This window comes from Gekko japonicus, unplaced genomic scaffold, assembly GCF_001447785.1.
Source record: "Gekko japonicus isolate JY-2015 unplaced genomic scaffold, Gekko_japonicus_V1.1 scaffold331, whole genome shotgun sequence".
NCBI classification, from domain to species: Eukaryota; Metazoa; Chordata; class Lepidosauria; order Squamata; family Gekkonidae; genus Gekko; species Gekko japonicus.
In genome coordinates this window covers 61,142-86,787 of record NW_015172560.1, presented here as the reverse complement: position 1 = coordinate 86,787, position 25,646 = coordinate 61,142, and the positions used below count along the sequence as shown (strand labels likewise).

The following is a 25,646-nucleotide window of genomic DNA, read 5'->3' as shown; positions in this document are numbered from 1 at the left end:
GATTTTGAACAATAGGTTAGGGATATCTAAAATGTTGTATTGACAAATATGCTTGGGATTGAACTAATAGTTTTTGTGTGTAAAGTGCCATCAAGTCACAACTGACTTATGGTGACTCCAGCATAGGGCTTTCAAGGCAAGTGAGAAGCAGAGGTGGTTTGCCATCGCCCTCCTCTGCAGTCTTCCTTGGAGGTTTCCCATCCAAGTCCTAATCAGGGCTGACCGTGGTTAGCATCCCAGATCTGATGAGACTGGGCTGTATCATGCCACCTTCCCTCCTGACTAATAGCTTACCCACACAAATATTACTAATCAACAAGAAACAGAACCCGCAATACTTGCGGGGGGGGGAGTATTCCCCGTGGCTCCCGGGTGGCTGGCCTGCTGAAGCAGCAGGAGCTCTGTATGAAGGAGGAGGAGGCAGCCTTAATGAGCCCAGCAGGGGGTCGGCTGGGCTCACCAAGGCTTCTCCCCCCCACTGCCAACAGCAGCAACAGTGGTGAGCCCTATGCAGCTCCCAGCTACCAGGCCCACCAGGCTTCTCCTCCTCCTGACAGCAGCAACAGCCATGGCTCCCAGCCATCAGCCCACCAAGGCTTCTTTCCCCGCTGCCGCCAAGGCTTCTCCCCCCTGCCGCTGTCGCTGACAGCAGCAATAGCAGTGAGCCCCGAGTGGCTTCAAGCCGTCAGGCCACCAGGCTTCCTTCCCCCCCCCAACAGCAGCAACAGCTGCAGCTCCCAGCCGCTGGCTCACCAAGACTTCCCCTCTTGCCGATGTTCCCAGCGTTAAGTGCGTTCTCTGCGCAGGGAACATTCTTTTACTTTTGGGGGGGATTTGAGTATTCCCCATATAGTTTTTTCAACATTTCAGATTTTTCTGCACACCTGGAGAGTGCCCAAAGAGTGCAGGAAAATCTGCTTACCCTCCATGTGCTCCTGATGTGCGGATTTAGATATTCACACTGAGGGGGCATCTTGGCTATTAGATATATAGATTCTAATGTGTAACCAGGGCTGGCTCGCCCGCTAGGCAAACTAGGCCTTTGCCTAGAGTGCGAGCCGGCTGTTAGGGCGTGGGAGGAGAGGCAGGGGCACCGCGCAGCCCGCAGGAGTGCCCTCCATTGAGCCAGGCACCGCGACCCACAGTGACACCACCAGCAGCAGGAGGAGGTAACATGTGTGGGGGGTTTTCGCTTTTCCGGAGACTGTGAGGAGTGCCGGCCCTTGCCCGGCTCTGCTGGCTACAGGAGGAGGACGACGCGTGGTGGTGTGGGCAGGGCGCGGTGCTGTAGCTGGCTGGCGGAGGAATAAGCGAGGGGGTGGAGGTGGTGGGGCCACCTCTCCCTGGGTCACACCAGAGCCTCAGGTGGGCAATGATGCACCTGTGCTGAGAAGAGGAGGAAGAGCCGTGCAGGCCCTCCCTCCCTCCCATGCGCCCGAGCGGCTGGGCCAGATTGAGGGGCGGCTGCAGCGGGGGGCGCCCACCGATTTTGCTGGGACGGTGTCCAGGCCCCACCGGGAGGTTGGCATCTGTGCTCACCTAGAGGGCAGGACAACTTTGGGCTGGCCCTGTGTGTAACGTGAGAGAAGGGGACTCAATGGGGAAATCACATCTCTTCATTGATCTTCCATGAGGGCCTCTCCTCTGGTATCAGAATGGTAAACCTCTCCTGTGACCACTAAGATATGAATCTTACAGGTAAGTGGAATTTAATAAATGCCTAAGAATCAGCATTATTAAGGTATTTCCAGACTACCTGAGGACCTGAGGTTTGGTTCATACAGAGTCCAAGACTGAAACAAACAATAGATCTGAGAGAGCTGAAGGTGGTACAACTGAGCCTCTCTTACTTGTAGTGCTTCCCTACCCATCCATCCAAGCAACATGACAATTTCTGTGCTCCACTCCTAGACATTTCTTCAACAGCAGGCCTGATGAATGCATTTGGAAGTGCCTGTTTTCACAGGCAGTTTGATTCCCTCAAGTACCTCCCTCTAAAGTCTGGATTAAGTGGGTCAATGTTTTAATTTTGTCTGCCTAACCTTATATTTTATTCATGCTTTGGGAAGCTCAAACAGGTGGTTTTCTTTTCTTTTTAATAATTTGTTAAAACATTAAGACGTTGTGTACAATGTTTTGGGAATCTGTGTCTACTGGGTGGAAAACTGGTTTTCCACACTGTGTTCATTCTTTTTGACATATTTGATACACTGAAAGTCAAGGTAAACTTATTTGGACTGGAAAGTGAGGGCAAGAGACACCCACCGCTTCTATTCCTTATACAAATATATTAGGCTTGTCCAAAGCATATCAGCATGATCCAGTCTGTGACCAGTTACACACTTCCTAAGACTGGCCCAAAGATCTTAATGTTAAATAAAGGCAACAGGAATACATGGATGACACCTGAAAATACTCAAAATTATTACACAACCCACTAGTTCATGCTATTTTGGTGGCAAAATGGACACTGTTTGTTTAGTTTCTGGCTTTAAAACATAGACACTTTTTGAATTTCACTCTCTAAGATTAAGGACTAAGATAACTGCTTTTTTAAAAAATGAAAGCCACAGTTCTTACAGATGATGTAGGCAACCAGATACCGAATTTATAAAACCCCATAAATTGAAAGTTGATTAGCTTGAGGTTTATGCATTAGCTAAAGATAACAGCTCCTTTTCAGGCATAGCTGAGCACAAAAGCTTTCCCAGAGCTTCCCCCCCTTAAAAAAAAAAAAAAAAGCTGATGAGGAAGACTCCTCCTCCCCAATATACATAAATGGTTGAGGGGATCTAGGGATCCAGTGGCTAGCACACATAACTTGATATTTGCCGATTTCCGGATCAAAGCTGTCATCCTGTGTGGAATGACCTCAGCTCTTCATGCAGACTATCTCTATATATCATCCTACAAACTGCAGCAGTCTCTGCAAGGGTGTGGAAGACACTCTCAAGCTCACTTCTACAAATGGGCTACTTCTTGCAAATACCAATATGAATTAAAATCAGGGCTCTTTATGTAGCAGGAGCTCCTTTGCATATTAGGCGGCACACCCCTAATGTAAACCAATCCTCCAAGAGCTTACAGTAGCCCCTGTAAGAAGAGCTTGGTAAGCTCTTGGAGGATTGGCTACATTAGGGGTGTGTCACCTAATATGCAAAGGAGTTCCTGCTACAAAAAAAGCCCATTCCCAGGAGACTTCTGTAATTTTGTAGGCTCAAACCCCACACTTTTTGGGTAGTGGTTAAAATTTATCTTCATCATAATGTTCTTAACATTAACTCTGGGGAAAAAAAGAAACAAGACTGTTCAAAGCCCCCTCCCCCAAATGCAAGAATACAAGGTATCTTCCCTGCTCTGATATATTCCATGGACTACTACATGGAAGTTCATCTTTTATTCTAATCAACACATTATGCAGGTGTATTTTTTTCTATAAATTTAACCAGTTATGAATGCACACCCATATATACACCAACAACCAGCCAGAGATCATAAAACATCTTACCTTACAGGCAGTGTTCTATCTCCTTTCCTTCTGTCCATCTCTCTCTGGGGAACAGGATACCAACGAAAATTAAGTTTCCAGTTAAATCCTCCGTAAGTCATGTCTGACCCAGCCATATACTCAAAAGTGTCATCACTGATCACATCAATGATTGGGCAAACTACAATCTTCCTAGAAAATAAAAAAGTACACATGAATATATAAATTTTCATTCCATGAAAAACTCTGGCTCCAATCCAAATATACATCTGTTCAGGGCTGAGTACGTGCAACACATTCATTCAAAGGAACAATACGAGGCAGGGGACTAACAATGCAACCCTAAGAACACTTTCCTGGGAGTAAGCCCCACTGAAAAGACTTGAGTAGGATCATGACTAGACCTATTTAGGATTGCTCTCTAATTCCAACCAGGTCCTCCGTACCATTTCTCGTCCCAAAAATAACTGTTACTTTTTTCATGCATGAAGCTCTGGCTCTAAAACAAAGAGAAAAGCAGAGAGTACAGAACTCATTTGCATATATGGTTCCTCACCCAGCTAGGGATATATGGGCAGAAGTTTGCTTCCACATGCAGATGACTAAATTTAAGTGAATATGAACATTTTGAAGACCTATGTTCCATTTATTTCGATGAGATGTAAAAATACTTTAGTTTCTCTGCTTTCCTCCACCCCTTTGATTTAAATGTGATTTAACTTAGTACGGGTGGGCAGGTATATACAGATAATGGAACAAGCTGTACAAGATTCATCTTTTTTGTTGTCTATCTTGATTTTAATTTCAGCTGAATCAGTTTGGACAGAACTTGTAATAATTTTTCAAGTGAAAGTATCAGAAAACAATGAGATGCATGCATCTTGGTTGTCTCTAAGTAACCTAATGAGAAACAAACTAGGGAAACTGACTGTGTATAATTCATATTTAAAAAATAAAAACAAAGATACCAAATTAGTTTGACAACACAATTAATGGCTAGTTGCTATAACAACAGCAACAACAAAACATTGCAGCTTGGACACAAAGATCTCTTGCATGAATAGACAGCACATCCACAAGACCTTTCTGACCCTGTTTTGGTGCAGCTCTTTGCCCTCCGTAAAAAGCTGATTCCAAAATTTGGGGTAGGCTCTGGAGCAGCAGGCAATATGGCATGGGAAAAAGTGCAACCAATGGGGGAGGCAGTGACTTCTGTACAAGAACCTTTGGCTCTAAACAAGTTAATAGCAGAAGCAACATCATTCAAAAAAACTAGTTTTCATTTCAAAAGCTAAACATTAGCACTGTTGCCCAATTAGCAAAGCTGAAGGATCACATGTCATAATCAATTAGATCAGCACATATTTATGAACAAAACACTGGATTGCATTCAAGTCACTTCTGCCCATGAAAGGAATCGGTCCTGTAATTCCTAGGAGTGTTCATTCTGAAATTCCCAAGCCAAAAATATATACAAACAATGCTGTTTAGGGTTGTTATCGTGATTTTCTGGAAAGGTAACACAAATCTGGGATTCTTAGACATTATGGAACTCCATCCACACCCCGAAAAATCATTGTTGTTTTTCATGTTCAGATGCAGCAGCAGGCATCTTGTTTTTGATTTTCCTTATTCCCCAGGCAACCATTAGATCCTTGCAAGGGATCACGACGTGAGTGCCCCCAGCCAAGCACTTTTGGAAACAAGCCCCTTCCTACTAGGCGTTCTTTAGGATCAGGAAAAAGGTTGGGGGGAAACCGAAAGCACCCTCCTCCACCCGTGGCACCCCCTGGTCTACAAAATCAGCATCTGCAGATTTAAAGAGATATTTTTGGAGCTGACATGTGACTATCAAAGTGATGAATCCAGAGACGTCCACACTTTAGCCCCTGCCACTGCCACTGCCACCTCCAGGAACTCCTTAAATAGTAGTAGAACTATTTACTAATTAAGGTATCCCTACAGTGGATGCCTAGAGTGAAGACGTGTCTTATAGCTACTGGATGATTGATTCGTCACATGCAATCTCTTGCACACACAAATCTGAATAACTGGTAATGTCCTACCCAAAAATTAGCAACCGCAGTAACGGTCCTCCCAACAACCCCGAATCCTGGATCTGAAATTATAACAATTCCCCCCCCCCTCAGAGAACACCTCTAGTAATTTTCATGGATTAGTCAACCACGTTCTTTGTGCAGGTAAGGAACAGACACATGCAGTTGCATCGGGAACAGTGAGATAAGCAAAACCCCTTTCAATGATTAAAATTCTCTGGATCCCAACCAATAGAGCTGAAGGTGGAAGAAAAACATATTTATGTTTTCTTTAAAATTGTACATATTATTTACCTATTTTGCATGTACATGTTTCAGCAGATGCCAGTCAACAGGCATCTCCCTTCTGAGTGATCAAGAAACAGGAAGGTCTCCAAGGGTACGTTCAGATGGCTCTTTAGATCCGAGCGAGGCCCGGGTGCCTCATGCTGATTTAAATGTAATGTCCAGACATCAATCTGAGAAACATCCATCTTCCATGAGCATCCCGTTTTGCCACGCTTCGGAGCTGTACTAAAAAGATACTACTTTAAATCTGGAGTTTTCGGTTCCAACAAGCCACTTGCAGACTTTCCCCCATCTGGTCGTTTCAGCGCACAATTAAAAATGGTGTCTGTTCAGGATGGTCTGACGTTAGACCATCTCGTACAGGCACCATTAAAAAAAAAATCTTGATTCTGTGCATGCACCTATGCGCATGTGCAAAAAGTTAAAAACAAAAACAAAACACTGCGAGTGCCTCCTTCAGTGGACACCGTCTAGACAATCCACAGCGGAAGCAGTGCACAGTAAGGCAATTCCCCCGGGGGATGTCTGGTCGTGCGAGGACGGATTAAAAAGATTGGGAACAAATGTGAGCCGGCATAATGGCGGGATTAGCTGCCCATCTGAACGCACCCCAAGACAGTGTGTGGCATCTGAATTTTCTGTAGCCCCCCCCCATTAACTATTTTTTAAAAAAATCTGCCCTTTCGTTAGTTGTGAGCACTTTTATAATGAACCAAGAGCTTTTTTGATGTTGATTAATCAAACAATTTAATCAGCTAAATGTTGAAGTCCTACAAAAAATGCACATGAATTTGTCCCAGAATAAAATCTTCCAGTTCTCTTCAATGAAGATAAATGCAATCTCAGGTTCACACATCACATTTTTGCACTGAAATAAATTTCAATGGCCAAGGCCAACATGGTGCCCATTGGCACCATTGTGCCCACCAACACCTTCCTAGGTGCCTACCAAGTGATTTTAGAAAATGGGTAGGGTCATGTGGAGACTTGCCCAGTAAAGTTTCTTATTGGCCACTGAATCTGATCAGCTATGCAGATTAAAATATTTTTCCCCCAGTGGCAGTTGCCATCACAGTGCTTGTTTTATTCTCTATCACTTCTCTCTCCCAGTGTATTTTCAGTTCCCCATCTTCTCCCCGGCATTTGTGCTTCCTCTGTGTATGCGGCTCCACCTCCTGGGGTGGTGCTTTTTGCAGCTGCACCCAGCATCCTGTGTCAGAATTCCAAAGGCGCCCACAGGCTTAGAAGGTTGCAGACCCCTAGGCTAAGTTCTGAGACTGAGAAAAGAGTAATTAACAATAAACAAGCTTGCAATTAAAGCTCTGTTGATGGATACTGCCATAATACAAGTGCAGGACAACATCACTTCTGAATTCTCACCTGTCTTCCTTTATTCTTGCCAAGAGGGGCTCCAGCCAGCCTAAAGTGCATTCACAGTGCGCATCCAGGAAAGTTATGACCTGCCCCTTAGAAGCCGCTGCTCCTCTAAGCCGAGCTCGAATCAGGCCTGACCGTTGCTCCATTCTAATAATTTTTACTGGCACTTGCAAATTTTTCACATAATTCTCTAATGAGGCCTTCAGAAAATCTGCCGAAGGCAATTAAGAAAAAAAATGCAACAAAGGATTTGTTTAAGCTAAATTCAGAACCCACCAGAATACAGAATACAATCACACAGTTATGATGCCAATGATGGTTGCTGAAAGGGTAACTTCTTTTACTAGACTTTAACAAATATACAAAAGGTCAAAAGCTTCTGAACTGGGAGACAAAAAAAGAAATATAATGAGGCATTTTTTCAAGTTCACAGAATTAATTTGCCAGAGTGCAGGAGCACCGTGTCACTTTTTGACCTCCTGTATTGAAGACAGCATCCGTTTATTTCACGTATCCCTAAAAAGAGCACCAGGGCCAAAGATGGTAGTTTTATGAAGGTGATGACAAAGTGAAGAATCCTTACATAGGTTATCCTGTGCACAGACAGGCATGCATGCATGCACAAAGAAATGCATAGACAGAAGGCAGGAACCTAGACCTCTCCTTCCCAACATTTAAGAGTATAACATGAGGGATCTTTCTAATGGAAGAGAAACAACATCCCTGGTGCAGCAGAAGAACAAAATGTGCAGTGTCAATTATTCCTCCTGACATAAACCCAGCAGAGAAGAACCATCCTCTGGATGGCTGAGAATAGCCCACCTCAGGAAGACTGGAGCTCTTTTAAATACTAGTTCTCACTATCTGTCTCCCTCACCTGAAGCAGCACACATTTCTCATTGTTCTGAAAGCTTGCAAAATCTGAGTCCCTGCACTAGACTCTCCAAAGAAACAACTTTTAGTAGCCAGCTTTACTGTTGCATTTTTTTATATACCTAAAGAAGTAATCTCTATTTCAGCCTCTATTCTTGTCACGACAGAGCCAGGGGGCCGGGCAGAGAGGGAGAATTTACAGTTCAGTCCGTGAGTCAAAGCCAGAAAGATCAAAAACAAGCAGAGCCAGTGTCCCAATACACAAAGCCAAGCTGTAGTCAGAGCGTTACCAAGGGTCAGAGTCCAGAGAAGTGAGTGTCGAATGTCAGGGTGCAGAGCCGAGGATCAAGAGCCAGAGAGTCGTCAAAACGTGGACTGGATTCAGGAACTGGGAAGTCAGTCAGTACGGGATCTCAGGAGGTGCAGAGCTTCTGGTCCGAAGGACAAGTTTGCCAGCATGATTTGCCAGCAGTCAGTGACCTGTTCAAATAGTGTGCTGGGTCGTTAACTCATTAGCACTGCCTTGCAAAGTCCTTGATTCTGTTAGAACTCCAGGCTCATTGTTCTCCGACCATGCAAGCGTGCCTCCTTGCGTCTGGTTGCCAAGTCCGGGCATCTCTGATTCCTCAGCTGGTCGACAGGTGGCGGAGAATCGGGTGGCGTACTGCTGGGGCCAGGCACTGCCTGATCGGCTTCAGGTGCAAGCTTTTCCTGGGGTTTGGTATTCATCCTCTCCAGCACTTAGGTTTGGCAAGGACTCTCATGCCTCTGATGATGTTAAAGGCACGGAGTCCTCCGTTTCAGAGCTCCCAGGTGCCGGATCGGGGGTAGGCATGACACTTCTGCATTTTTTTAAAAAAATTGCTTTTAAATCTCTACACAACATCCTTAGGACAAATCATTCATAGTTTTGGGACTGGCTGTCATCAATATGCCAATGACAACTAGCTCGATTGAAATTTCCTGGATAGAGGTAAGAGGTCCTGAATCTCTGTCTGGCTGTTGTGGTTAATTGGCTAAGAGCAGGGGGCTTTTGGGGCCGGAGCGCGCCGGAGTGCCGCTGTGGCAGCCCAGGAGCTGGCACAAATGGTGGCGGCGGCAAGCCCTGCCCCTAGCTCCCCGTGCCAAAGTGCTGTGGCCTGGGGGAGGCCCGAAGAGTCCCACATCCAGCTTCCCCAGGCTGTGGATGGGGGAAGGCCCTGAGAGCCCCACCGCAGGGTCCCTCGGACCCACACAGAAGCGCTGTGGCTCGGGGATGTCCGGAGAGCCCCACAGCCGGCTTCCTTGGCCCATGCCGAAGCAGTAAGTAAGGGATCCGTGGGGGTGGGGGTGGCGGGGGCTGGATGGGGGTGGGAGAGCCTCTTTGCCAGCTTTCCCTCCTTTCCTTTTCTTTCCCTCCTTCCCTCTTTCTTTCCTTCTCTCTCTTTCTTTCCCTCCTCTTTCTTTCCCTCTTTCCTTCTCTCTTTTTATCCCCTCTTTCCTTCTTTCTTTCCTTCTCTCTACTCTCTCTCTTTCCTTCCCTCTTTCCTCCTTCTGAGGCCCAACTTTAGTGAGAAGGGGTTTAAACTTTAAACCCCTTCTCTCTTCGCTCCCCCCCCCACAGGCCAGCTGGGGAAGGGAAGGGGAGGGTTTTAAATATGCCTTCCCCCCTTTTGCTTCCCCTTCTGACATCACTTCCGGTGATGTCAGGGGGCGTGGCATATGCTAATATCATAGTAGCTCATTAGCATATCACATGCTAATGAGCTCCTACAGCTCTTTTTCTATGAAATGACCCCTGGCTAAGAGGAAACAAACTGAAACTCAACTCTTGAAAAGCAGCGGTAATGTTGGCTGGGAAGGTGAAGATCTTGAAGGACACTGTGCTACCAACTTTTGATGGGGTTCAGCTAACCCTTGCTGACTCAGTTAATACTAAAGCCAACATTACAGCTGGAGAAGCAAGTTAATACAGCTGTAAAAAAAGAAACTTTCTTCCAACTCAATCTAGCCTTGAAGATGGTCCCCTACCTTGATACAGTTGATCTAGCCACCTGGATCCATTCCATAGTGGCATCAAGACCAAACTACTGTAATGCACTTTACATTGGTATCCCTTAAAAATCAACTCAAAGGCTCCAGTTGGTGCAGAATACCACAGCTCAGCTATTATTAGGAGCTAGAGGGAGCATGCATATCACTCCCATTCTGCAGTCACTCCACTAGCCAGCCATCAGTTACTGGACTCAATTTAAAGTATTGGCTACCTCATACAAAGCCCTTCATGCCCTCTGCCTGCCATATCTACAGGATCAGCTCTCTCTCATGCTTTGCTATGACAGCTTCACTCACTTGAGCGGGGCCTTTTGTAGGTGCCAATCTGAAAACTGGCAATATCAGCAACTGCTTATACTTGTCCATTCTCCACTGTGGCCCCCATCTTATGGAATAGCCTGCCTAGGTCAGGAAGGATTCTGCTGTCCTGGCTTTCCACAAACTATTCAAAACTGAATTATTCAAACTGAATTGTTCTACACAGTTAACAGGGCTGTACTGTAACAAAAAGGTTCAGAACGATACTTTGGTAAAGAGTTAGAGACTTAAATCTATACCACTATGTTTAGTTTGTACTATCTGTTGCTATAAGTAGGATCCTACTATGTGATTTTTGCATCATTTATGTCATGTCGATACTTATGCTTTGCTTCAGTTCTGTTTCAGGTTTCTGCTTGGTTCTAGATTTCTACAAACCAAACCCTGTTGCTTTGCTTACTAGATGTCCCATTTTCCTAACTGTATTGTCTTACTCTGTGTAATCCACCTTGAGTCCCACTGAAAAAGGGAGACTATAAATAATATAAATAAATGAAAAACAAATAAACATTTTTTTGCATATTAACTGCTGTTTTTGGGGAAATAATGCATTATGAACAAGAAACAGAAAAAAACAGAGATTTTCAAGATAGGAATGTAGGAAAACCCTTTAATCTATCAAAATGCCACAATATTCTGAAAGTATTACTTATTTTCTAATCATACTGGCAACTCTGTTTATCCATACCTCTTTCGCTGGCATCATCTACTAAAATGATTTCAGAAAGCAGATAGTGTGGCGACCGATTTATAACACTGTAAATAGTTCGAAGTAAAGTGCTCCAGGCTTCATTATGAAATACTATAACCACACTTGTGTTTGGTAATTCGTCAGGGTAGACTTTTGTCTTGCATCTGTCAAAGACAAAAAAAGGAGGCTAATTTATTCAGAAATTCATTCTGTGGCACTAAATAATGACATAGAAGTTAATCAGGTTCTAGAAAGCAGGCCCCAAGGTTGCTGTATTGAAAGTGGAATGAGAGAAGAATATTAATCTCCTCAATCTAGCAAGGGATATTCATAGAGGTAATGAATGGGTCTATGCTGTGGCTAACAGGGACATTAGTATTAAGTCCCATAAAATGTACCTCCTTAAGGTATTTTACTACTGAGAGTAATAAGAATCAATATTTTACAATACCAAATGAAAAAAGTCAACAGCATCAAAACTGTGCAAAGCAAGAGAGACAGAATAAATGGAGATGTAAATTTCCCATGGGAAGCTGCCTCTCATTTATACAGTGTACCTGTACAACACACACACACACACACACACACACACACAGAGAGAGAGAGAGAGAGAGAGAGAGAGAGAGAGAGAGAGAGAGAGAGAGCATTACTGTCTTCCTAACTTCCTAGTGAAGGCAGGATTAAACTTCCTTGAGGTTTGATTGATGTGGCTTTGAAGGAGGCCCAAAAGATCTAAGCCAAACAAATCAAATAAGCTTCTGGAGTGACATTATAGAACAGGGTAAACTACTCAGGATATAATTCTGATTACCACAAAAAGAGAGAACAAAAGTGGGCCCTCAGAGGGCAGGGATAAGCTTGTGACACTGCAAGGAAATTATCAGCACCTCCAGATAGTTAAAGAACCATTTGAAAAAAATCCTATAGAAATCAACTGCTGTTAATTTCAATTTCAGTAGGATGGCCCAGGCTAGTCTGTCACATCTCAGAAGCTAAGCAGGGTTGGCCCTGTGGTTAGTACTTGGATGGGAGACCACCACCAGCAAGGATGACCTAAGTTGCTATGCAGATGAAAGCAATGGCAAACCACCTTTGTTAATCTCTTGCCTTGAAAACCAACAAGGTCAACATAAAACCACCAGTGACTTGACGGCACTTTTCACCATCCATACTCATTGAGGCTTGAGTTAATGCCACCCATCCACAGGGAGAGCTTCCCTAGATCAACTGGTTCTCAAGCTCCCCTAATTGAATGGGGCTTCAATGTTACAAAATACCAGATCCCAGTTGTGAACCTATTCTGCTCTAATCCTCATTGGCAGGAGCCTCAGCAGGGAAAAATACAGGCTAATCAACATTGACAATTGACAGGGATGACTACAGGAACAACAGAACACTAAACCAGAATTAACCATTTTAAGCATATCTGAATGATACTTATTGGCTGATCAACAATCTAGATTCTGTATTGCCGAAGAATGTGTAAAAAAAAAATGACATGAGAAGGAAGAACTAATACCACATGTTTTATTCACCTTAATAACCCACACACATTGGGAAGCTCTATAATCCTTCAAACAAACAGACAGCATCTCTTCCTAGTTTATGCATTCAATGCTGCTCAACTGTAGACTTAGGTTACATCCAAGATGCACTAGACTTTCTTAGTGCACTGGCATAGGGTAGAAAATAAAAAACAACAGCCTGTCTTAAGTAGGAAAGCAGATTCTAATTTAAGGATACATTCCAAACACTGTCTCTAAATGTGAATGTGGATGTTCCATATAAGTTGACCAATGGCTATTTGTTCCCACTCCTGGGTAAAGCTGACAAGTACATGAAGTAGGTACCTTGCAAAGCTAAGCAGGTAGCAGGCTGGTCAATGCCCAAGTGGAACACCTCTTGATCATTCCATGTTAGAAAGTAGGATACAAATAAAATAATAAATATTAGTCATGGTGGCTAAAGAGAACTTACCATGTTCAGACACAGTATACTTCTGAATATCACCTGCTGGGGTGCAATAACAGGGAAAGGCTTTACACGATCAACAGACTGGCCCTCGTGGGAAACAAGATGCTGAAGGAGAAGGATCATTGGTCTAGATGGCTGCTCTTAGGTTTTTAATCTTTCATTGTGAGAATTGCACAGGGCTTTGTCCACATAGGTTTCTAGCTCTGAGTTAGGAAATTGATGGGTCCTTGGAGGGGTGGAGCCTGGGGAAGGTGGGGTTGGGAGGAGGGACTTCAGCAGGGTATAAGGCCATAGAGTCCCATTTCCAAAGCAGCCATTTTCAACAGGGGAACTGATTTTTCTTGTAATTCTGTAATTCTGGGAGCTCTCTAGCCACCACCCAGAGGTCGGCAACCCTACTTCCACATTAAGGCTACTTCAAGCACAAATATCTTCCTGGCTCAAGTCATTAGGAAAGTGATCATGATAGACAGAAATGGTGGTAAAAACTGAATGCCTGGGGTGGCAGAAAGGTTGTGCTTCCTCTCAGGTTATGTTCCAGATTTTAGATTGTTTTGTTCTCCCCAACCCCCATGTCAATGAGCACCTGAGGCTAGCCCCTCATCTGTATATCCCTGCCTTTATGATGAAATCTTGGGCTTTTGTGAGAGCAAGAAGAAAAGTGGCTATGGTATAAACAACATACAATAAATGTAGATGTTGGTTGTTAGAAAATGGAATACTGACAATATAGGCAAGTTGAATAAGTTAAAGCCTATCCTTCTGCAAACTATCCTGAGTACTTTTTGCAGAAAGGCAGGATATAAATCCTACCAACCATATGAACAAATGTAAACATCCAAACGTTCTGCAGAGCAGACCTAGGCCCCAACAGTATACTAGTTACTTTGTATTATAGGTTTCTAACTATTACAGTGTATAATTGCTCAGTGCAGAAATCTTGTACATATTGTGTTCTACAATTAGGGCTGCAAAATTACCAAGCACCTGAACACTTGATCCAAGTATCTGAAATACCTTTGCCCCCCCAGTCAGAATAACGAGACAGACACCAATATGGATTTAACAAGGGCCACTTTATTAATTATTTAATAACAACAAATACTAGCAAGGGGTTACCGGAAATGTACTGAGGAATATGACAGGTGTCAAACTCCTGACCACCTTCATTTTCTTCTGGGCGATGCACCTGCTCTGATCTCAAGCCACCATAAGGTAGCTTTCGACCAGCAGCGTGGCATGTTCAAGGGAACCCCAGAAGCCGCAAAGGCCCACTAAGGTAGGCCGATCCAGATTGTTCCAAGGAAGATTACCCCTTCCCAGCCTTGAGCCGCAAAGGCCCGAAAGCCGTTCCTGGAGGACCCTTTATTTCCTTTATAACCATGCCCCGGTGCTCACCATTTCCATCCTGATCGCGCTACCCCGCCAAACACTAAAGTGACCATACTATTTAAACAACCTGGCCCAATTAAGCCAATAAACCAACACCACCATCGTCAGTGCAAGGTAGACAAAAATACCCCCATCCATAGGCCAAACAATGGAGGCGAAAAATTCCTACCTGGCTCCATGAAAAGGCAGCTGGTCAGACCTGCACTAAAATGGGGTGGGAACTAGCAAGGGGCTACCGGCAATGTACTGAGGAATATGACAGGTGTCAAACTCCTGACCACCTTCATTTCCTTCTGGACGATGCACCTGCTCTGATCTCAAGCCACCGAAGGTAGCTTTCGACCAGCAGTGTGGCATGTTCAAGGGAACCCCTGACCCACCACCCCAGAAGCCGCAAAGGCCTGCTAAGGTAGGCCGATCCAGATTGTTCCAAGGAAGATCACCCTTCCTGGCCTTGAGCCACAAAGGCCCGAAAGCCGTTCCTGGAGGACCCTTTATTTCCTTTATAACCATGCCCTGGTGCTCACCATTTCCATCCTGATCGCGCTACCCTGCCACAGCAAAGGTCAAGCCTCTGCTTAGGCCGTGGCCCCCACCATGTGATCCAGCGCCGCTAGGCCCCCCTCGCTTGAGATCTGAAAGAAAAATGTTGTTGCCCTTGTTAGAAAGATGCACCCCATCTCCCCTATACAGGTCAGGGAACTCGACCTGTATATCAGGGTGCAACAGAAAGATACCCAAACCGTCCTCCATGGCGTTCTTAAGCTGCCGGCTGGCATTCCGCCTAGCCCGGTCCAAACACCTAGGATCTCCTAGGCTGCGCCACACCTAACGCGGTAACATTGCTGACAGGACCAGTTGCACTCCAGGCCAACGGTCCGCAATGCCAGCCAAATCCACCTTGGCCTGAATGACTAGGGCCTTACCTTTCATCAGACCCAAATCATTACCACCAAGGTGTATCACCAAAGCATCAGGTGGAGGACCACGTCTTTCCCCAAATAGTAGCAGCATCAACTGAGGCCAGTGCATGCCCCTTTGGCCAAGCCACTCGACCTCTGCCCGCTCACTGCATCCCAACTGGGATTCGATGGTTGTTCTCTTGGCCCGGTGCCCGGCCCAGAACACCGTACTGTGGCCACATATTAGTTCCCGGCTCCTTCAATGGCCCCCAACAGCACCTAAAACAGAAACTAGGTTAACCATCACAAAACAAGAGCCCCAAGGCTCAAAAACAGCATGCTCCATTCCCTTTATAACAAAACTGAATGAGCAGCTCAAACTTTGCAGGTCCGGACATACGTTTTGTAACGTGCTGACCACCACTTGCCAATTCTTTGGATGTCAGGTCCCTGGTATCCCATAGCTGCAGCAGTGGAAGCCGCCCCAATTCTGAAAGACTGAGTTCCAAATTGAAAACTACCAAGGCCCAAAGCAACCAGAGCCCTCTTGGTAATTGCCCAAAATTGAAATTTAGTCAAGGGCGACCCATCCCTATGCAGAAACAGGAGACATGCACAATTCCCTCTCAGAGCCAAATAAGCCCTGAGTGACGTGACAAGACAAAGGTCCAAATCAGAACAAGGGCCAACTGTAATCACTGCCCCTTTCCCCAATTGGTCTGTCTTGGAGCGCCTGACTGTAATTTGCAGGCCATCCCCACTCATCCGGACATCACTCAGGCACAAGGCAGAACCAGACCTCTCCTGCTGAGATCGTGCCACCAACTCACTAATTCTCAAGGCCCCAAAGAATGCAACCAAGGCAGCCGCATGAAACAAGGCAGCCTCGAATACATCCGAACACAAAGAAACCCACTGTGGCTTCAGACCTTTTAGCACAGCCGGGGAAAAAGGTTCGCTTGTGTCCCAAGGAGCACCATCCTCTCGGGCCCAGCCATCCAACATTTTCCGTATGCAGAAATCTCCAGTGTCATCCCTGAAACCCCTGGCTTTACTGGCAAAGGCAAGGGCAGAAAGCTTGCCCCGAATGGAACAGACAGACAAACCCTTACCTTTTGCCAACATACAGTATTGAATCAGATGTGACACTGGGATCGGCCACAGTTGCTGAAGGCCCTCTTTGTGCCTAAAAGCAACAAAATGCTGGCCGGCTCACATATAAGCCCAGCGCGTGCTGGGGGCAAGCGCTAAGCCCACTGCCCTCTCGGCTTCAGCCCTCCAATCTGCCACAGGTCTTCGGGCATTCTTACCGCTACTTGGTCAGAGTCCGGAGCCAACTGACGAAACCTCTCCATCTGTTTCTGAGAGAGAGCGTCAGCGACCCTGTTATTGACTCCTGACACATGCCTGGCCTTAAACAGTATAGTATAGCGCAAGCATTGTAAGGTAAAAGCCCTAACTAGAGCCATGACCCTAGGAGACTTAGATGTCAAGGAGTTGATAACTTGTACGGTTGCCAAGTTATCACACCAGAAGTGGACAGTCTGGCTAGCAAGATCCGCAGCCCATATGTAAACTGCTACCACTATTGGGAAAAACTCCAAAAACGTCAGGTCACACATCAAACCAGCCTGGATCCACTCAGGTGGCCAGTCTTCAGCACACCAGTGTCCCCTAAAATAGACACCGAAGCCTGAAGAACCTGCTGCATCAGAGGTGACCTGCAGTTCAGCCTCCAAGCGGAGATCATTTCTCCAGAAAAACACCCCATTATAGGAAGACAAGAAGTCATGCCAGACAAACAAGTCTTCCTTAATCCCCTGGGTAGCTCGAGTCCTATGATGAGGTCATCTCAAGCCTATCGTGGCATCACACAACCTGCGCAAGAAAGCACGCCCTGGGGCCACAACTTTACATGCAAAGTAAAGGTGCCCAATTAGTTGCTGCAATTTCTTAAGTGTCGATTTAGCCGTGGTACACGCCTCCTCCACTAACCGTAAAACGTTAGCCAATTTATCAGGAGGCAAGCGTGAGGCCCTTCTGTTTTCTCACCAGCTAAGGGAACTCCAAGTTTCTTAGCCAGTTGCTCAAAATTGGACAATAACTGTGCACAAACCCCAGATCCAGTAGGTCCAGCAAATAAAAAATCATCCAGATAATGGGGTGTACTGAACAAGCCCGTGCGTGCACGCAAAGTCAATTCCAGAAAGGAGATGAACCATTCAAATGCAGCACAGGACACAGAGCATCCCATAGGGAGTGCCCTGTCCATATAGTACTGCTCATCAAAAGAGAAACCCAACAGAACAAAGTCATCTGGATGCACTGGCAGAAGACAAAAGGCCGATTTGATATGACATTTAGCCAATTCGGCCCCTCGCCCACAACTACGTACCATACTGACCGCTTCATCAAAAGAAGCGTGCCTGACTGAACAGAGTTCACTAGGTATGGCATCATTCACTGAGCTGCCATGAGGATAAGACAAATGGTGAATGAGGCGATACTCCCCCGTGCCTTTTTTGGTACTACACCTAAAGGTGACACCCGCAAGTTGGGCACTGGAGGTCAGGGAAAAGGACCAACTACCCTGCCTTCTAAACACTCTTTTCGAATTTTGGCTCTAACCACCTGCTCCAAGCCACGAACTGAGGGAAAATTAGGAACTGAAAAGGAACACCTCACACCCACATAGGGAATGTGAAAACCGAACTGGAACCCTTCTAACAAATACTGCCTATCGTCAAACTTCGGGTACATGCGCAACTAGCGCTCTAACACAGGAACCTTAATTGGACTTGGTCCCTTTGTCAGGTAAGGCATGACCCCCCCCTCCCTGATGGCCACCACCTCTGCCATCCTTGCCTGCAGACCTTGCTTTTTCCTTGGGGCAAGATGGAAAAGCATGGGGGCCAGCACAGAGGGGGCATTCATGCCGAAAGGGACAAGGTTTCCTGCTACAGTTCCCAAGCGAGGAAAACTCGTAACACAGGGAGTGCCTTTGGCTAGTCTGACCACCCTGGGAACGCGGGACTCCAGCATAGGCCGCATTGGCCCTCTTCACAACATGCCCACTGTCTGAATGCTCCCCAAACATAGGCCTTGCAGGGGACATCGTCTGCATCCAGATATGTGGATGGATTAGGTCCCAGCGAAGTGCTGGGTACATAGCTGCCTTCATCCAGAAGGCCCTATCATATTCCATCCAGGCGGACCCTATAAAGTCCTAATATCCTTTATGGATTATATCCATATATTGGAGCAGCGATGCAGCCCTTTCTGGCCTTACCCTAACTATCACCCCAGCATAAATCAAGAAGCCAGGGTACCAGTTAGCATAGATTTTGTCTACGCAGCGGCGCTTCAAGCGCTCCTTGTCCTGTTCATCCAATTCCTCCCTATCTTTCTTATCCAACTCCCTATATAACAAGGAGAATACATCTACATAATCTCCCCGTAAAATCTTCTCCCTGGTAGCCATTGTGAGATGGTCGCCCAAAGGCATCGCCAGTTCCCCCGGTGGTAACTCCTTAGCAGGCACCATCTCATAAGAACGATTCCATGGATCAGGAGGAGCACAGCCAATCCAGACCCCACCCTGCAGCTGATGTCCCGGGCCGGGGGTAGGTGACACCCCCCCCCCGAAGCAGGGGAAGAGGCCACTAACAGTGACAGCTGTGAAACAGCACCACTCCAGTGGTCCTCCAAGGTGCCAGCCGGAGCTACCACACCCCCAAGAAGCTGATTATTTGCAGCTTCAACTGACCCTGAAGGAATAGGCGTACTGGTGTCCCTGGACAAGCCCCTACAACAGGCATTGTAACAGGCGACCGAGTAGGAGCCAGAAGCCCTACAGGGCCGCAAGGCCAAGAATTGTCAGGTGTTTGTGTTTGTGCAATGGCAAGCCTACCTAGAGTCTGTGACGTGCCACTGAGAGGCGCCATTTGTTGATCCTCACCACCCTGTTCAACTGGGCCCTCCTGTGTCGCGACTGGACACATTTCATCAATCCTTGGAACTCCAGCCCTGCTGCCAGCACCAAAATGGCCGCCCCATTCAAATTACACCAAAACGGTCACCTGATCCTCCACCCAAAAACAGCCGTCACTCCTTCCCAAAAAGCTATGGGCCTCCAGACGGTAAAAAGAGCCACAAGGTGGACTCTATCAGGGTAGTTAGGGCCAAAGTAGCATTACCACGCTGCTAACTAGTGTGTGGGGGAACACCCTCACCCCAACAAACTGCTGGAAAGAAGGAGGGGGGAATCTGGTGGCAACTAAAGCAGCCCCTAGCTCCTCTAACTGGTCACAGAATAGAGAGGGAGCCCCTTCCCCCGTAGTTACCCACGCTACAAATATGTGCCGCCTAACTTGCGCCCCGCCAAACCGTGCCACCAAATCCGATGGGCCGCCACCGTTGATTTCCCCCTGCTGCCTCCGCCCACCAGCCCGCCGATGCTGCCAGAGCCCAGATGCGAGGCCGGGTAGCTCATTCGCCTCGAGGCTTGCGCCAACGTGAACGAGCCGATCGCCCTCAAGGAGAGCTTGGGGGGGGGGGAAACCGCATCGCTGCGAGCCCAGCCAGCCGACACATGCCCAGCCAATGCTGCTGCTGCTGCTTCTGCCATGGCTAAAGGCCTGAGGCACCCAGCAGCACAGCATTCGAACTCTCGCCGGGTGAAATCACTGCCACTGCCGAAGTACCACCAAGACCAGACCTCACCGCAAGCCCTACAGATGCTGCTGCTGCTGCTGCTTCTGCCTCAACTAAACTGCCAAAAGCACCCAGCAGCCCAGCCGTCTTTCTCCATCTCGAGCTCGCCGAAGACTGGTAAGGCAGGGGGCAGGAGCCAAGCCTAAATAGGCTGGCTCTGCCCCCTGTAGGTTTCCTTACTCGCTATGCCTCTCGCGGAGCCAAAGCAGCCCTCCCCCACCAACGCAACCTCGGCGGGGTTGGGGCTCGCATTCCAATACAGCGCAGGTCTGGCAGCTAGAAACGTGACGCTGTTGCCTAGAATTTTTAAATGCTTTCCCAGGATCGATTAATGACATTGATTTATGAACACAGATGTAAAATACTTTCACACACTGCACTACATAAAGCATTTCCCCATTCAAACAATACCATTTTAAGCAACAGACTGCTGCAATTACAGTGTAAATAACAGCAGCAGTAAACGGCCTAACCCTCTCCCAGTTGTTTTTAGGACAATACAATTTGTTTTGATTGCAAGCAACGTTCTAGGGAATTAAAGGTTTTCCTATTGAAATCATGCATTTGTCAGATGTAGATCTATAAATATACAAAAAGTTAAGTACAGCTATTTAAATGTGAGGAACACACATTTCCGAAGATCAATAGCATGAAAACAGGGTGCAAGTATGTACCCATTCACTATCATTTCCTTTGACTACATACCAATTACGCGGCCATAACCTGTTCCTACTGTGATTTTATCCCTTTCATAATTGTACTGATGTTTTCAACAGTGCTGAAATAGATAATACATCACATGAACATAAGTAAACCAGTGTGAGAAATGAGAAAATGCAAAGACTACAGGCAGTTTATGCCGCAACAGTTATCATTTAGGACCAAAAGCAAACACAGTTCAGACAACTTGCTGGATTTTAGTTGTTACTATGTATTGTTCTGCATTAAGAAAGTTAATAGCAGCAATCAAAATGATAGCCCAAAATAAAAAAGACTTCAAGCATTTGTTCTTTATATGTCATTACAACCACCGAATCTATTATTCACTCCGCAATGGGTTTAATGAACCTTACAAAATGGTGGCTATTTCCCCGGCTTTACAACGGTTAAAATTCATTCAACTACATGGGAACAATCCTGTTTTGATTAGAGCAACAAGTAGAGCTGCTTTTATTCTGTCTGCAGTGTAAGTCCAGGGAAGACATGCTGCTGCTCATGTTTTTAACTATGGTTAAGAGATCTGCGAGAGACTCCCAGCTAGGGGTTGCTATCTTCCAGGTGGAGCCTGGATTACTCCCCATATTACAACTGATCTCCAAACTATATTCAACAGACAACAATTTTTAGATGGTAGACACTATGGCATGACATCACCACTGAGCTCCCTCCCATCCCTCAAACTCTGCCCTTCCCAGGCTCTACCCCCAAATATCCAGGAATTTCCCAGTCAGGCGTTCCTGTTGCAATGGATGTTAAACCGGTATCCATCATACTATCCCCTTTCTCTGGCAATAATTTTTCCATCTTCCCTTAATCATGGCTTAAAGCATTAGATCTCTCCCAATGCCAACCAGGTTCTCTCTTAAAAATTCTTTGAAAACTTGTTTCAAAAACTGGTAAAGATGGTAACCATGGTTAAAAGTAGTACAGATACAGAGTTAGGTCCTGTGATCTGTCAGTATAAGGTGTTGATGTTTGCCAGGCTTTCGAGCTTTCTCTTTCCCACTAGCAGCCATTTATGACCCTGGGAAAATGAAGTAATACATGTTGGGAGGCTGCAGCTGGGAGTTGGCAAAATGCCTCTTTCCTGACTCATGCATGAGCAGAGCTCGGTTGACAAAAAAAAAAAGGAAGGAAGACAGAAAGAAAGGAATGATTTTGCTACCTGCCTCTTAACCCACATGGCTATTATTTTATGTGGATCCCACAATCCTGGGGATAAGTTTTCCCAGGGTGGGAAAAAGACTGCTGGTAGAAGTGGAAAGCCAGAAAGATCAGGGATCCTTAACCTCACATAGGCATTTTCAAGATTGTTCCATTTCCATTCCCTTATGTTACTGGTTTTTCCCCCCTGTGTCTAGACAACTTCACTAACATCCCGTGCCATCCTGGTTTTTCCTCATTTTCCCCCATTCTCTCCTCAACTAGTTTTTCCCGTACTTTTTTCCCATTGTGGAATGAATTCGAAAGATAGCTTCTTGCTTGAAATCTGAACAGTTTTTTCCATCTTGTGGATTGCCACCCAAGCCTGTCCAGAAAGGGCAGGTTTGGGTGGTAATTTTTAAAAATTTGCATGCCAGCATTTCAACATTTCAACGTTGGAATGCACCTGCGTTAAAACAAAAGCTCAGTCCCATTCGTAGGCCCGACACCAGCAGCCAAACATTGCCTTCCTTACTATTCCTTCATTCACACCGTGAATGCCCCTGTGCACCGTTTTCAAATACATTTTGCAGTGCATAAAGCGTGCACCATTTTCAAATACATTTTGCAGTGCATAAAGCTACCCTGAAAACTGAAGGGAACAAGCTGTTGTGAACTGTGTATGGACGGACGTCAGGGAAAGGAATTCAAAATGGGGGGGGGGAGCCAATGAGAGAGAATGCTGAAAAATGGGGAAAGAGGCAGCCAAAAAAGGGTAAGACACCTTCACCAGGTATGACTCTCAGGTGTGGTGTGGTTAGGAGGGAATGCACTTGTAAGGGGATTTCTCAATCCGTTGAGGCTGCTAAAGCACTGCAATGCTTCACTGCATGCACAAAAACACCACAGTCCTTGCACTGGATTCAAGCCACAACACTGATCCCTAGCTAAAACTAACAAGGAAAAGGAATGGAGTTTCTTATCTGAGAAGAGATGGTAATGAGCCCATGGCGCACCCCTGAACACTTAACCATGATTAGAAAGATGGGGAACATTATGTCCATGCCTGGGCATAATGAGAACTTAATATATCATAACATACACATTTTTATGCAATGAGAATGAAGATACATCAACCAACACTAATAAAATGATATAGGTGCATTTTTATTGCAACCAATGTATTAAAATGAACTGGAAATGCTTTTTCTCCACATCTGCTTGAAAAGAAACAGGAATTATGTAATGCAAGGTATTCCCATTTCTTTTTAAGGAAGGGAACAGAAGTTCTCAGAAAGAGGATTGTATTCAGTACCAAAATATTTTGTAATTCCTTCTAAGTTCTTGTTCCTGGAAGAATGGAAGATTTGTATTCACTTACTGTGAAGCTTCCTTTCTCAGTGGTCCAGGAGTGAGACAGTTCTTATTTTATTTATTTATTTATTTTTGAGATTTCTATGCCGCCCTACCCGATGGCTCAGGGCGGCTGACAACAAGTTTAAAAATTGAGTAAGATAAAACACTGTTACACATATAGTAAAAATGGTGCTACAAAAACCTACATAGAATTACACAAAACACAGCAACCCACATTTAACAGCTAGTATTCTTAAAGGCGAGAGCACCAGGAGCAGTTTTTCACAGCACAGTCGGGCAACGTCCGCTCCCCAAGATGTGATAGATGGATAATATCATCGCGGTGGTGGTATAGCGGCGGTGGCGGCTCCTACCCAAAGGCCCGGGGGGAGAGCTCCATCTTACAGGCCCTGCATGAGGTCCTGCAGGGCCCGGATCTCCTCTGGGAGCTCATTCCACCAGGCAGGAGCCGCCACCAAAAACGCCCTAGATCTAGTGTGGGCCAGCCTCGCAGCTCGGGGGCCTGGAACTTCAAGGCGATGAAGATTCCCCAATCGCAGTGCTCTTGGGATTAGGCTCCTCCTCTTGTGATTAGGCTTCCTCCCTTTTAGGATTAGGCTCCTCCTCCTGAAGCAGGGTCAGTCTCATTGATTGATCCAGCTGAGGGAGGGGCCTATCCCCTGGGGCTGTCCCAGTCATCTCCAAGCTGTGAACTCCCCCCCACAGCCCTTTATCACTACAAGAAATCACACTTTCCCAACAACATTAAACTGCATATAACCCCATGCATCTATTTTTTAAAAAAAACCTTTTCAACTTGAACAGTAGAACTCGGAATGAAGGGGAACATAAACTATGATAAACATAGATCCTGTCTGGTACATTGTTTGGATTACCTCTGAACACTAGCACTTCCCCTGTATACCCAGAAGCCACCCTTTCCCCAAAACTGGGTGGGTAGGACTGTCCCACTCCTGGACCACTGAGAAAGGAAGCAGGGGAGAAAATGCTTGGAAATTGGCCTTTATGGGAGCCATAACTTCATGGAAGCCAGAGTGGCCTGAAATGGGGAGACACATGTTCAAGTCACTGTTCAGCCATGAAGCTCAGAAACCTTGAGCCAGTTACTTGCAGGCTACCCAGCCCTCAGGACTATTGTATGGATAAAATGGTGAACATCACACATATCACCATTCAGTACAGGATAAAAATGTACCACATAAATATATGTAATAAAAAATTACCATTTCAACAATTTACTTTTATTGCTAAACATACTAGGAGAGTGTTCTTGTCTATTCTTTTTTGGTCTGAGAGGTGAACGAGAGGTACTGCCAGATGCTTCTCTCTTTTTGGCATGGGATTTTTTTAATTGTCTGCCTCTGGTCAGGGCTGTTTTTCTACAGTCAGACTCCTTGGCTTCCCGTAACATCTCCCTAACTTCCTTCCTCATCTCCAGTTTCAACCACTACAGGAGGCTGGATTTGACATCTTCCCCCGTTAAGTCCATATCTGAAGACTTGGGTGGATAAAGATACTGACTGTCTGAGAAAGTCACTGTTCTGACTCCCCTGCCCCTGGGAGGTAGATGGGCCAGTCCTGTCCTCCATTTTGAATATTGTGGACCTGGGGTAAAGTGAAACAGAAACTTCTCATAAGGAGTGGGACTCACAAAATGGCTGCTTCCATTCGTTCCCCCACCTCCCAGATCTTTCTTGATTTTTCTATGTTGCTTGCCCTATATGGGGGGCTCAGTCAACCCAGGGCTATTCATGGCAATTTTTAAAACACCAGGGACCACTGGTGGCTTGTGCCCGTCTCCTTCCGAGGAGACCAAGAATGCATATGCTTAGGCCGTTCCCAGGAAGATCAAACAAAATTAAATTAGAATACCTGTTGTCAGATAGGAATCATCATACATCAAGACTAGGTTCTGCACCCAGGTATATAAGGAACGCAAAAAGCGAGGCAAATAGACCATATCTCTACTTTGATTTAAAAAAATTTAAACTGACTTTTTAAATGGCTTAAAAGGTTTGAACAGTAGTTTTACTTTTTCCTTTATATTTTATATAACTTATTTATTTATTTATTTCATTTATACTCCACCCTCCCCGCACGCAGGCTCAGAGTGGCTTACATAGGCACAAAGTGCAGTAGAGGTAAAACAGGTTAAAAACAATTAAGACTAAAATTCACATCAAGCAGGATACATGAAAAACTATAAATACACACTCCCCATTGCATATCAGGAAGGGATCAAAGGGGGCCTTGATGTTCCAGATGACAAATCGGCCCAACCCGGCAGTTGCACGGTGGTG

The 25,646-nt window shown here is 45.8% G+C and overlaps 1 protein-coding gene across 1 annotated transcript in view; it reads right to left on the bottom strand.

Moving 5' to 3' along the window:
* The window catches only part of LOC107118845 (polypeptide N-acetylgalactosaminyltransferase 13), a 233,140-nt gene that overhangs the window by 187,480 nt on the left and 20,014 nt on the right, over positions 1-25,646 (bottom strand). The window contains exons 2-4 of the mRNA XM_015421224.1: positions 11,123-11,289; positions 7,213-7,420; positions 3,509-3,679 (exon numbers count right to left, since the gene is read on the bottom strand). Coding sequence (XP_015276710.1) covers positions 3,509-3,679; positions 7,213-7,420; positions 11,123-11,289 — 546 coding nt within the window. The remainder of the gene's footprint in view (positions 1-3,508; positions 3,680-7,212; positions 7,421-11,122; positions 11,290-25,646) is intronic.